Source organism: Neofelis nebulosa, chromosome 8, assembly GCF_028018385.1.
Source record: "Neofelis nebulosa isolate mNeoNeb1 chromosome 8, mNeoNeb1.pri, whole genome shotgun sequence".
Classification (NCBI taxonomy): domain Eukaryota; kingdom Metazoa; phylum Chordata; class Mammalia; order Carnivora; family Felidae; genus Neofelis; species Neofelis nebulosa.
In genome coordinates, this window is record NC_080789.1 from 74,697,346 (window position 1) to 74,711,966 (window position 14,621).

The window sequence follows — 14,621 nt, forward strand, 5'->3', positions numbered from 1 at the left end:
TTTTTTTTTTCATGTCATATTTCTTTTTAGATGTAAACTGACCTTAGGTATATAAATCCACTAATGATACAGAGCAGAACAATTTTAAGTGGTTTAGTGTTCCGTGACACAAAATCTGAATCTCCAGCAAGGGATGCTCAGGAGCATTCAGTACACCTGCCTGGAGTGAAAGACAGTTTGTTGCATCTCAGCAAGAGGAACTGTTAACCAGTATCAGATGAATCTCATCTGGGGAGCCTGTCTCTTCAGCAGTGGTGAACCGACTCACCACTAGGGGGCGCAGGCTTACTATAATAGAGGCGGAAAAAGCTAACGCTCTCACTTGAATCTTTCCTCAAGTCTGAATATTAAAGAATTCCTTGCTCCGGAGCTAAAAGCTCTCTCTCTTTAACTGATCTCTGGGAATGATGATAGAGCCTTGCTTTAATGCCACACAGTAAGTTTAAGCAGTTAAGTCCTCTGAGCTCATTCATCCGTTTTGTCCTGGTCTCTGGAAAAGAAAGTGTTATATTATGGAGATAATCATGACAGATAATCCAAATGAAAGCAATTTTGACAAATTCTAATATAACTTTTTATTGAAATAGGGATGACAAAATCCTTTTCTCTAAAAGGGAAATCGTTTAGACTTCATGAAAAATAGGTCTCAGGCTAAGGATCTTTTGCTCGAAAAGAGGAAATAAAAGAGATCTGGAACTGTGAGAAATCGAATCCTATCCTGCTTTACTTCCTGCCCTCAGCCTGAAGAATGAAAGCAAATTAGAGTCAAGGTAATCTTTCTTTCTCTTTTGAAGTGTAACTGTATAAAATGATTTACAAATGATTTAAATCAAAGTGGAGGGAGGGGACTCAACAACTGGCGATGAATTCAACAGTTAAAAAAAATTGGTCACAAATAATGCCATCTTTGCTTTGTTACAAGAAAATAAGGCACATCCTTCTTTTTTTGGTAAGCATGTTGGGGAAGGGAGGTGGATGTTGCCTATTAAATCACAGATTGGAATCTAGGGGTTTACTTTCTACCAGTGGGAACTACCTGGTTATACAAGAATGTATAAATGTAAATCTTCCTTTACACATCAGGGATTCATGGAAGGAATTTTGGCATTCACCTGGGGAGATACATTATCTCCTCAAAGAATTAAGATGCACCATGTCTTTGCAATAAGCATAAATTGAGGAAGGACTGGCAATGAGAAGAAACTGCTTATGGAAATGGGAGGATACAGTCCTGAATGCTCCAGAACAAACTCAGTTATGTCACAATATTATAAAAGAAGGAAGGCTTGCCATGTGCCATACCAGGATTTATTTTCTAGGCCCTTTCCAGCTCTGGCCAGCCCCAGGTTGTTAGAAGGCCTATCAGGATGTTTTGAGGGGTTCTCTCCCTAGCCTCCCATACCTTGCAAGCATTGCAGGCCGTTTCTGCCGTCTGGAAGCCTATTATTTGGCATTCCCACATTGGCCTGCTCCCCAGTTGCGGCCCCCAAGCCAGTGTTCATTCCCTGCAGATACCAGTCCCCTAAATTAAGGAGCCTTGGTCACAGGTCGCCCTCAACCAGGAGGGTGGGGTTTGGAGGTCCCAGCAGGCTTGAGCCTGGCCCCTCCCAGAGAGGGGGCGGAGCCTCTCCGCGGCCCTGCCCCGCTAGCCCAGGGTGCACGTGACCCGGGGCCCCGCCTCCCGCCCGCTCCGCAGCGCCAGCTCGGCAGGCGCGGGGCGTGAGTCTCGAGTGAGACCCGCCAGCCTCCAACTCCGCAGCGCCGGAGCTCGGCGGGCGGCAACTTTCTCCCCGGAGCGGCCGCGGCGGCGGCGGCTGCGGCCGTGGCAGCCGGAGCGGGAGCCCGGAGGACGAAGGCGGCGGCCGTTGCTCCTGCCCTCTCGGGCTGTCCAGCCCTCCGAGACCGCCGGCCCGCGGAACCTAGTCCCCCCGGGAAGTCCCGGGCCCCTGCCCTATGTCCCGCAAGGCGAGCGAGAATGTGGAGTACACGCTGCGGAGCTTGAGCAGCCTCATGGGCGAGCGGCGCAGGAAGCAGCAGGAGCCGGACGCGGCGAGCGCGGCCGGGGAGCGCAGCCTCCTGGCGGCCGCCGAGTCGAGCGCCAGCCTGCAGGGCGCGGGCGCGGGCGGCGGCGGCGGCGTCGGGGACCTGGAGCGCGCGGCGCGGCGGCAGTTCCAGCAGGACGAGACCCCCGCCTTCGTGTACGTGGTGGCCGTCTTCTCCGCGCTGGGCGGCTTCCTGTTCGGCTATGACACCGGCGTGGTGTCGGGGGCCATGCTGCTGCTCAAGCGGCAGCTCAGCCTGGACGCGCTGTGGCAGGAGCTGCTCGTGTCCAGCACGGTGGGGGCGGCCGCCGTCTCGGCGCTGGCCGGCGGGGCCCTCAACGGCGTCTTCGGCCGCCGCGCCGCCATCCTGCTGGCCAGTGCCCTCTTCACGGCCGGTTCCGCGGTGCTGGCCGCGGCGAACAACAAGGAGACGCTGCTCGCCGGCCGCTTGGTCGTGGGGCTCGGCATCGGTGAGTTCGCGCTCTTGGAAGGGCGTCCTTGGCCCTGGTCGCTGCATTCCTTTTGCCCCTCCGGGGTTCCCGTCGGGGCTTACTGGTCCCGAGAATTCTCGCTTCTCTTGCTCCTGAGAGCCCATCTGTCTGTTACTCCAACATCAAAGGCTCCCGCGAAGGTTGTGGGGCGGCGGAGGTGGGTGGTGTTCGCTGTGGGCTCCCCGGAGCCCGCGTGGAATCTTCTGTCACTCACGGACAAGTGAATCCGCGTGATTGTTGCATATCTCAGTACTTCTAGGAATTCCACTCATCACCTTGATTCAGCCCTACCTGATGCCCCCCTAGGGCTTATGAGAGGAAGAAGGTCTCCTTCCTGTAGCGTCTCACTGTTTTTTTTTTTTTTTGTTTTTTTGTTTTTTTTTTGTTTTGTTTTGTTTTTTTTTTTTACTGCTAGCCCCTTTCTTTTTCTAGGATTCCAAGCTCTGAACTTACCAGTTTTAAAGTCCCAGTAAGATAATTTCTAAAGTTAATTAAGTGATTCTGGACTCTTTGCTACCCCTACTCTTTTCTTATTTAGTTATTTATCTTTAGATGTAGTATTATTTTTCTCTCCTATTGTTTTTACTATTGTATTACCTCTTGCTTTCATGTTTTCCCCAAGTGAATTCCTTGTTTTTCTAACTTTTTCCTTTAAATCCATATCCACCCATTCTCCTTTTTCCTTTTGCCTCTCTTGCTTTCCTGTTGGGAACCAAATTATCTATTAAAGGTCATGTTCACTTATTAAATTCATTTAGGAGCCACTCCCCCTGTGGATAAATGCCCAGCAAGATACATGTTTGCAATTACTTTAAAAATGAAAGGATTAAGGTTCCCCTGGCATTGATTTTTCACCCTGGTTGCTGAGCAGGGGAGGCACAATTGGCAAGTTCTTGGCAGACGGAAGCTGTTTGGAATGTGCTTGGTATTATTAGAAAGCACTTTTGAGGGAAAGTAGGGGGTTGAGACATAAATCTCACTAGTAATTTTTCTAAGACACACTGCTGATGCTTTATAAATGTTTCATCCCATACTTCAGTTTGTTTCCTTTAGGGTGCTGTTGAAGTATTTTTTTTCTCCCTATGACTGGGACTTGAAAGCTCTTGAAACCTAGAACTCCTAAAGATTTGTCCATTCACCACTTGTTTGACATAGTCTGTATTTCACCCCCTTCCTTGCAGTCTGCAAGAGGAAGTGAGACCCATTTATATAATTCCACGTTCAGGAACCGTGAGCCTAAACCCCAGCTCACTGCACTTTACATCCAAACTATTTCATTGCTGACCTTTCTTTTGTTTATTGTACTGTTAATTACTGAAGCAGGGCAAGGCCCTCAGTAAAATATTAAGTTGGCACATGAAGGTCCCAAATGACCAGAAAGTATAGCTGAAATGAAACCTGTCTGTAGAGGAACTACCTGTGCCTTCAGGACCCTTCGATAAATAACCTGTGGTTAAAGCCAAGTGATCAGGATTCTTTCCTCAGTATTCTCAGCATTCTCTGCTTGGGACACCTGGACCATGTTTATTGTTTCTTCTGACCTAGAGATAACATAATTGTAATTGAAAGATATGTTCAGTGAGACCGAATCTTGTGATTTGGAAACTGAATAATGTTTTACAGAGATCTTTGAATGAAGCATGGCAAGTATTGTGTATTTGGATATTATGTGTACTCTTTTTTATTGGCTGGGAAAATTGAGCCCCTGTTGTGTGTAAGGCCCCCTTGGAGATACTGTGTTGTAAGAGTAGCAGGGTGGGAATAAAGCCAGGTAGGACTTGCGAGGCTCCATAAGAAAGTCTCTCCCCGGAGAGAGAGCTGATGCATTCAAAAAGGGTACAGTTCCCTAACAGAAGCTGAAAGGAAGGGCTTCCTCCTGGAATTGGATTGTTGATGCATGAGTGGTGTTTGGACAGAGATGCGTGAAGGACCTTCTCAGCCAGGGAATGAATAAAGAAAGGAAAGCATAGGGCTTGCTTGGGGAACAAGGTGGATGCGACAAAGAGGATTAAACCCGAGGTAAGATGGGAAGAGTTGGTGTGCAGGAACCATAGACACCTCTTACCTCAGCCTCATTCTGTGGCACTTGGGCTGCTTGCCTGACGGTGCATCCCAGTTGAGACGTGGTCCTGATCTGGTCCTGGTGTGACCCACCTCCCTTCTCTGAAAGACCCTTCGAATAGAAGCATTGCTACAGAGTACCATAAAAGCTTTCTTATCAAATGAGGAATGTTAAGGTCATAAACATGCTTTGAAATAGGCCACGTTTCGAATTAGGATTGTGCAGAGCATGTTGTACATGTAACATCCTTAAGTCACAAAAATTACTTACCTCCCAAAGGAGAAGTCACAGAATTCTTTTTAGCTGCAAGGAAATGGGTCCCTAACATGATTTTTTTTTTTTTAAGGACTTTAAATCAGTTTTGCTTGTTTAGTACACTAAATCTGGGTTAATTTCATGCTACTTCTTTTTAAGTAGTTAAATTTTATGTGTGGTGAGAATTTTTTTTTATTTTTGTTTTTTGATCCTTTTCATTCTTAGTAGATGATGAATAAGACAAAATGTGGCTTTTGATATCTTTTCAGACAAGTTTGCAGTGATAATTTCTTTCACAGATTTACCTGTGGTAAATACAAAGCCCATGGGGACATAGCTTTTGTTCATTTTGTTCATGGCTGTATTCCTAGCCTGTAGGAGGCACTTGTTGATTAAATGAATAGTGAGCAGAAACATTAAAAAAAAAATAAATAATTCCAGGGGCGCCTGAGTGGCTCAGTCGGTTAAGCATCCGACTTTGGCTCAGGGCATGATTTCGCGGTCCGTGAGTTCGAGCCCCACGTCGGGCTCTGTGCTGACAGCTCAGAGCCTGGAGCCTGTTTCAGAGTCTGTGTCTCCCTCTCTCTGACCCTCCCCCGTTCATGCTCTGTCTCTCTCCGTCTCAAAAATAAATAAACATTAAAAAAAAATAATAATTCCAGGGGCGCCTGAGTGGCTCAGTCGGTTAAGCATCCGACTTTGGCTCAGGGCATGATCTCGCGGTCCGTGAGTTCGAGCCCCACGTCGGGCTCTGTGCTGACAGCTCAGAGCCTGGAGCCCGCTTCAGATTCTGTCTCCCTCTGTCTGCCCCTCTGCCGCTTGCACTCTCTCTCACATTGTCTCAAAAATAAGTAAATGTTAAAAAAATAATAATTCCTTTCTGTTAGGGTACCACTTTAAAATGGGATTTTTCTTAAAAAAGTGTATTATCAGAATATTTGAAAGGCCATCTAAGGGTTTTAGTTTCTAACAGTTTAAAGAAATCATTCATTTATTCACAAAATGCTAAGTAAGCTGTATTATTGATTCTGTCAGATTTGGAGTAGGCAGTAATTAAAAAAAATCTCATCCTGGAGGTGTTCATTCTCTAATAGAAAGATCATCGACAAATGATTAAAATACAACAAAAGTTTCTCTAAGAGCGGGAAACAGAGTAGGCAATGGATTCTTTTGGAGAGAAGTAAATAGAACACATAGGTTTTACAGAAACATTTAAACTGGGGTTTGAAGGGTGAGTAGGAGTTCAGTGGATATAGAGAGAGCTGGGAAAGGAACTAATATGTATTTAGTGCTTTGGTTTCTATTAGGCACCCTGCATTACTTACATATACTATCTCATTTAATCCTTCTAACTCTGAAATAGATGCGGCACAGGTTCCCCTTTTGCTGGATGTGGAAATAGTTTACAGCAGTTAAATGACAAGGTCACCGGTACAAAGTCAAGATTAAAAAAAACAAAGACTCAGAGTCTTTTGCTCTTTATATTACTCTGCTGGGCATTTAAAGTAACATTAACAGCAGATGTAAAGGCACAGAACAATCAAAGCAGTATTTGAAGCATAAAGTGAGTGAAGGGTGGTGATGGGGGTGCTCATTGGGGGGAGGGTTGGACTGATTAGGATTAATTGGCCATGCCTATACAGGGACAGTCATGGGAGGTTTTTAGCTGGAAATGATACATCCAGATTAAACATCCTTTGTGTCTGGTCTTCCACCAGCCCCCAACTTTTAAACTCTTACTTTCTTTCCGAAACCTTCTTGCTTCTTTGAATTTTGTAGTATTAGAAATCCTTTGGGGCACCTGGGTGGCTCGGTCGGTTAAGTATCCAACTTCGGCTCAGGTCATGATCTCACGGTCCGTGGGTTCGAGCCCCGCGTCGGGCTCTGTGCTGACAGCTCAGAGCCTGGAGCCTGTTTCAGATTCTGTGTCTCCCTCTCTCTCTGCCCCTCCCCTGTTCATGCTCTGTCTCTCTCTGTCTCAAAAATAAATAAACGTTAAAAAAAAAAAAAAGAAAAAGAAATCCTTTGCCGAGATGGTTACTCCAGGGTGAGTAAAGCATAGCAAGTGGCCAGGAATTACGGGAATGGGAAGAGTCTGTGGGGCCTTCAACAGAAACCTTTGAGAAAGATAAAGCTGTCAAGCAATAGAGTGTAGTTAATCTGTATTAAATGAGTCACGGTAAAAGAAGCATCAGAAATCTGGTATTAGTGTTTGCTTTAGTTTAAGGATTCTGTTTTCTTTACAAGTTGCAAAAAAAAAATGAGCTTACTGAGTGCCTGTTTGAGTAGGGCATTATTTTAGGTTTTTGTTTTCACCAGAGTTTCCTTTGGTTTCTCAGGTTGGTTTCGCTGGTGTCTAGAGTTGGGTTTTGGGACTAGGCTGTCTAATTTAGCCCTTTCCCCACAGTGTTGACATGTAGTCTACTGTTTGTTATAAGCAATGATTTAGTGCCTGTGTAGGGAATACAGATATTCAGATATTCATCAGTATTCAAAACTTTTCCTGGGAATTGACATGTTAATTTACATAGCGCTGGGTTATTGAAGCGATCTTAGATCTACATCAGTTTCTCCGGTGTCGCCTCTGTCCCGGTGCTCCCTCTGCTGGAACACAGTTTGTGGCTGCATATTGCTGCTTGGAATCGGTCTCTTATAACTTGTTGAGTAATATTTTTAACAATATGACTTTTTTTCCCCCAAATAGCACTTTGAATTCTTATTCTTTGATGCAAAGCAAATGTGAAGTCTTGTTGGATCAAAGACTCATTCGTTACTGAGATTAATGTCAATAAAGAATTTCCTGTGAGGTAAGCAAGGTTAGTCAGAATCAACCAGATTTTTAAAATATCAGCTGATGTACTTTTATTTTTACTTTTTTGCAATTGTTTTCTTTTCTACTCCCTCACCTCCCCCTCCCACCTCCCTCCCCCGCCCCCGGACCAGTTGCCATTTCTTTCAGTTTCATCTCTTAAAGCAGGATTTCTTTGTTGGATTTATGGTCTCTACCAGCATGAAACTGACACGTAAAGTAAAACTTTGTTTCACTTCCTCTGTTTCCTTGTTTCACACACATTATATATGTAACCCCTGCCCCTCCCCACTTTTCTCTCTGGTGGCCTTGACATTGCAGAGTTACAGGGAGGGTTATGACCTAATTATGTTTGCCTAGTAGTGTTGCGGCCACACCCTTCTCGAGTGAGTTACAGTAAGAGGACAGAAATCTGTTGTTCACTTGAGTTGTGTGAGTTGTTTAGTGACTTCAGTATAAAACATTCTTTTTCATCCTCATTTCTTTCTATGTTTTAAGCTCAAAGCCAGAACACAGTCTAAGTTGACTGACTGCTCTGGTGTCTTTGGCTTTAACACATCTAATGATCTAGCACCTGCTGGTAGATCTCAGATAGCAAGCAGTCTTTGCCTTCTTACTGAAAAGTCCAGGAGACTATTTTTTTTTGTTTTCTGATCCAGCTTGGTTCCTTGATGCGATCCTCCCAGTCTACAGCTCTTTTCATTTCTCTTCACTTTCTTCTTCCTTCGACCTTCAGAGTAAATAGTAGGAGCACTTCTGTGGAGAAAACTTTGTCAGGAGGAAAATCTCACCAGAAACCCCAAAACGTGTTTTCTACATTTAAAATGTAATCTCCCTGATAGCCAAGTTTTACAGATACTTCTAAACTTGAGTTGGGAGTACTGCATGCTGTATGTTTAGGCCTTTTATTAAATAATAGCACCACTGTTAGGAATGATGCGGTCTGGACTGTGTGTCAGAAGCCACATGGTAAGAATTTCACTTCACAGCAAGACTGCAGTGTCACGGGGGTCACCAGCATGTGACCAGCGTTTTTCTGTCTCTGATTTCATCATCTCTCTGTCCAGCACCGGGGGAGTCTCAGAAGTCAGTCTTCATGGCAGAATGTGAATAGGCAATCGACTTAGCTCCCAGTGCCCAGGAAACAGCACCTAACGCTTGTCCAGCGCTTACTCTGTGCCAGCTACTTTTCTCAACATTTTGCGTATATTCACAGAAGCCTCATAAGAATCCAGGCAGGTAATATTCTTTTTCTTTTTAAGATGAAGACATTTAGACGGAAAGAGAGGAAGTGATTTTCTCATGGTCACAAAGCTCCTGAGGGGCAGAACCTGAGTTAGCGCCCAAGAAGTCTGGCTTTGGAGTCTGATCGTGCTCAACTGCGCTGTGACAACTGCCACTTCTCTCTGAAACTGGCATTATTATTTTCCACGATATCATGTGGATGTTACTTTTAAAATAGAAACTTTTAACATGAGTTAAAAGTACATGAGTTCAAACGTACAGCCGTGGCACATAAGGAATGTCAGTGAGAAAAGCAGAGTTGGTTAGGACATTTCTTTCTCTCCCTAAGGGCTGTGGACAGCAATGCCTGTAGTTGGGGCTGTTGAGTTGTGCAACGCCAGGGGCTCCATATCCCCCCCTCCCCCCCCCAAGGGGCTGTGTTCACATGGAATACGGTGAAAACTGGGCCCCGGGAGGTGAACAGCACAGAGATACTGCCTGTGGCACAGCAACTAAAATTTTAAAAATGCCTTTTCTGCTTTTCCCTTTAAGCTTCTGATCTCTTCTTGGAATGGGCTTTTCCATTACATTCTCTCTACCCCTTGTCCCACAGCCATTTTCTGAGTGATGACTTTGTTGAGTGCTACAGAGACTCAGAGAAAAATAATCCCTGTTCTTAAAAGACCTTACTGGGGAAAGACAAACATGAGAACACAGTAATGTGTTAACTCTACAATAAAAGTATCTGTAGGATGTTTACTCATTCTGCCAGGTCCAGCGTGATCATGAAAGCTTTCTTAGTAGGCCTCTGCAAAATGTTGATACTTTCTCTGAGCCATGCTCTTGGCATTTAACTTGTTGCAATATGTGTTTTTGACCATGACTCCTCTCCACTGGTAGACCAGAAACTCATCGTGTTACCTAAATAAAGTGTGAATAGCATTTGTATTCTTTCACTGCACTTAGTACCGTACTTTAAAAATATTAAGCGCTTAAATATACCAAAGATTGTAGGTAAAAAAATAGGTGTAGGCCACATATGTAAAGGTAAGGAATGCACGGCTATAATACTCAACGGGACGTTGCTATAGTTGAACACTTAGAAACCTCAGGTACGTACTCAGTTGCTGCGCTGTTAATTCGGAAAGCGGAGAAGCATGGTGAAGCTTGAGGCCTCTGGTCCACACTGGCTGGGCTCACACCCTGGCCGGCCACATACTACCTGGGTGCTAGTGTTAATTCTTGGGCTTCAGTTTCCTCACCTGAAGAATGGGGACAATACCTGCCTTATAGGGTGGTTATGAGGATGGAATGAGTTATCTTGTAAGTTGTTTTTACAGTACCTGGCAAAGTAAAGCCTCACTGTTAGACATTCACATGTAAGCTGTGCAGCCGTTGGCACGTTACCACCATGTGCCTCAGTTTTCACATCTCTAAAGCGAGTGTTACGATAGCACTTAAAAAATAGGTTGTAGTAGAAAGTAAATGAGCTCGTGCATGTGCAGGTAAGTACCTGGCTTTCAGTAAATGGTAGCTCTTGTTATCAGGTGTAACCATCTCTGTCATCACCTTATGAACATTTTATAAGCAAGGGAAATAAAATTATGTAGTTAGATTTTAATGTTGCTCAGAGCTGGTAACAGATGAGTAAAAATTCTGTAATATAAATTGAACAGAAATAAAGACATAATGAGTAATTTGAAAGTGAGACAGTACTGTCTTTCAAGTGTTCAGTTTACATTATATAAGATTTACTTCTAGCAAGACAGATGAAGTTTTGAACTGGGTCTCGAAGAAGGTTATAAACATAGGTAGTCTGAGGGAAGGATACTTTTCTGCTGGGGGAGGGGGGGGGTGACAAATTTAAAGCATTGAAGAAAGTAGCAGTTTTTCTTGGCTAGGCTAGGTGTAGGGGTTGAATAAGAAAGTGGTAAAAATGTGACCTGTTTGTTAGAATATAATCTTGGCTTATGGTAAGGGACCAGTTGGGGCTGTGATATTAGATATGTCTTATAATGTAGTATTTTATATGCCTGTTTATAGAAAAAATAGTTCAGTTCCTAGTGAAAAAGATGTATCTCCCTTTCAAGAGGCAAATAATGAATAGCTTTAATAACAACTTGAAAGTAATAGCTTTGGAATAAAAAGAATTTTAGTAATGGAAGCTTTCATATAAAACTTCCTTATATTTTTGGGCTTAGTTTATGACTCCATGTCAGGAACTCATTCCCTACAACATAGAGAGAAATTGGAAACTAAAATTGTGAGCATCCTATTCAAGGACTAAACATTGACCATTTAACGGTTGGTTAGCACTTGCCTGTCATTTCAAAAAGTAAAGTATAATGACTGAAAATGGGTTGCAAACACATCTAACGGTGGACTTCAAAGATTCTTGAAATACAGGCCTCATTATAAATTAAAATCAGGGTGAAACCTGAAGCAGTTGCCGCTGAGTCTACCTAATTCTAATATTTACTATACAATCCTGAAGAAGATGGCTTCTGATACTCCTCCTCCCCCCATTTGGGACCAGCAAAGTCACTGTAACATGGCTGTTGGTGATTTTGTAGGTTAAGTGGCATGTATGTCTCAGAGGTCATGCAGGGCCCACAGGCCTCCCCCTGCAAGGAAGTTGGGGAGGCTGGAAAACATGCAGAAAACACAAAACCCTTTGGCATGACTGTTGAAAGCAAGCTTGTTGGGAATTCTTCTAAAATCTTTCATTTTATTCACTTCTATGTCAGGAAAATAGGTAGAATTTTTAGTTTACTATTCTTTCTCATACTTGTCTCTTAAGTGATTTCTGATGTTAAAATTCATCCAAAGAACCTAGAGTTCTCTTTAAAATGTTTTTTTATTTATTTTGAGAGAGAGGGAGAGAGAGCACAAGCGGGGTGGGGGGAGCAGAGAGAGAGAGAGAATCCCAAGCAGGCTCTGTGCTGTCAGTGCAGAGCCTGATGCAGGGCTTGGATTCTTGAATCATGACCTGAGCCAAGATCAATAGTCGGATGCTTAACTGGCTGAGCCACCCAGGCTCCCCTAGAGAACCTACAGTAATAACAGTTTGTCATTTTTCCTTGAATACGCTCTGTGCGAAAATCTCTAATCTTCATCTCCTGGGGTGTAATGCACACTTAAGGGCAGCTTATTAGAAATGTAGTAAAAAGTCAAACTATGGTAGACCCTGAAACAACGGCCATCCTTTATGCCTGTGTGTGTATGCATTTTATGTGTATTCGCTCATTAACCAAAGGTCAATTAATGGAAGTGCAAAGGGGTTAGGTAACTAACTTAGCCCTGTTAGTGCTGAGATTCAGATCCAGGTTTCTGATCAAGCACCTGTGTGTGCCCTACCTCTCCGTTATATGATACATTCAGTTCTTAATTGTGAAAGCTAAAATAGTCACAATGACATTTCCTAGATTAGTAGATGGATTTAATGTACTTAATGTAATTTAATTACATGTATGTAATTTAAATCCCTGTAAGATACTTTATAGAATTTTAAAAATGATTGTCGAACGAATAGTGATGAGGTGGGGGAACAGTAATGAATGACTAGATAGAAATTACTTCAAATGTGTAATATGTTATTATATGACATAATAATACATTGTGAAAATCAGAAAAGAGATGAATGGAACAGAATAACAATTTGAGCAATAGATCCAGGTATTTGTAAGGGTCTAGTATTCAACAAATCAGAGAAGACAGCAGGTAAAAGAATTATTAAATAGTTGAGAAAAGGAAATCATATGAGTAAAAACAATGTAAATGAAATTTAGATCTTATATTCTCATTAATATTGATGTTTAAGAATCTCAAGTTTAAAGAAACTAGGAATGGAGTGATTTTCTTCCAGCCTTTATCGGTGACATGGTTCATTATATTATAATTTCTTAAACCTCTAGAGGTTTTAAAAGCAAGGTGACAGATTGGAAAAATATTGTGGTACATTTGTTTAAAGGAAAAAATGTGCTCATAGCATATTAAGTAAACTCTTTACATCAAGATAAATGCAATTAGTAAATATACTCTTGGAAAAGTGTTAAACCTTGTTAATAATTAGATATGAAAATTAAAGTAATTTTCATAGTGAGTATACATAAAGTATACTCACTAAATTAGCAAGTTGGAAACAACTCAGCACTAGTTGTACACTAGGAAGAGCCTTTCTGGTTGTAAAATAAATTGGAATAATTTTCTGTACATATTCCAGATAATATCATGGCATGTTTAATATTTTTCATTCTTTTGCTCATTAATTCAACACACCTATTTTGAATAACTTGTATGTATTAGTACCAAATTAAACACTGCAGTGCAGAAGTTAATATGGTGAGGTCTGTGCTTTTGGAGTTCATTTGTAAACTGCTAATATTCTTTGATTTGGGAATTTCATTTGGATTATAGTATAAGGAAATAAAAGAAACTCATTTTTCATGAAGATATTTATAGATGTACAATATATAATTTGGAAAAAAAACTGGGGGGAACCTCCAAATGCCTAGTGATTGGGAAATAATTATGTAATGTGGTAGAACATTACATTGCCATTAGAAAGAAAACATGAGCACCTGAGATATATAAAATTGTGATTGGAGGTAGAGTTTGAAAGAAGGCATAACACTGTATATATATATATATATAGTTAACATGTGGCAAAATAGTTTTTTAACTCTTGTTACTGTTCCTTTTATATTATTAAAACTACCTGGAATTCAGATTTCTGTTTTAAAATACACAGACACATGTGTAACAAGACTTCGGTAACAAAGTCTCATTTTTTTTTTTTTTTCCAAAAGAGATTTTTGTCTCTTACTCTGTGGAATGAAGTTTTTGAGAAATGACAAAGATGTTATCAATAATCTGATCATATGAGAAGGTGCTTAAAAGTATTTTCCCCTAACTTTTAACTCCTTGCATGAATTAACAAGACTCCATGGTGTGTGATGTACATTTCTTGGATCTTATTATTTTATATATCCCAGGAAGGTTTGTGGCTTACTTTGTCACAGGGAAAAATAGAAACAATCAGAATGAGAACATCCGCAAACTCCGTCATCTCCTCTGCATCCTCACATGTTCCTGCCTGCACCTGCCAGATGCCCTGCCTTCCTCCGGTACCTGCGGATGCACTGTCTGTGCTCCTGCCGAGCGCAGCCTTGCACTCGTGGTTGAGAGCTCCTCTCTCTCCCATTTAAAGCTATTATTCCAGCTGTGTCCGTCTTTTATTGCATAAAGTTTCCCCTTCTACTGGATCATTCCCGTAAGTGGGCACAAATTGCTGTTTTGCCATCTTTAAAAAAATCCTTTCTACCTCATTTCATCTTTTAGTTACTGCCTTGTTTATGTCCTTTTCTTTACATGACACAGTTGCATATATTCCTCCTCTTCAGTTCTTCTCTTCCCATTCTTTTTTGACCCCTTTCCAGACAGGTTTTGCCCTTACCAGCTGACCAGTGTTGCTCTTGTCAAGATTACCATGCCCTGTGTTGCTCATCCCAAAGACAGTTGTTGGTCCTAATCCTACTTGACCTGCCATAGGCTTTGGACACAGTACATCATGCCTTCCTGAGGTTCTTTCTTTGGTTTCAAGGACGCCACCCTCTCCCTCTTTTTCCTTAGTCTGTTCCTTCTCAGTCTCTTTTTGAGATTCTCCTTCATCTTCCAGAACTCTTACCTTTGCCAAGCTCCTCCTTGGAGCTCTCCTGTTTTCTGTTAAAATTGACTCC

The 14,621-nt window shown here is 42.3% G+C and overlaps 1 protein-coding gene across 1 annotated transcript in view; it reads left to right on the forward strand.

Moving 5' to 3' along the window:
- The first annotated feature begins 1,818 nt into the window (after positions 1 to 1,818).
- SLC2A13 (solute carrier family 2 member 13) overlaps positions 1,819 to 14,621 on the forward strand; it is a 378,958-nt gene continuing 366,155 nt past the window's right edge. Inside the window, exon 1 of the mRNA XM_058743107.1 lies at positions 1,819 to 2,512. Coding sequence (XP_058599090.1) covers positions 1,954 to 2,512 — 559 coding nt within the window. The 5' untranslated portion in view covers positions 1,819 to 1,953. The remainder of the gene's footprint in view (positions 2,513 to 14,621) is intronic.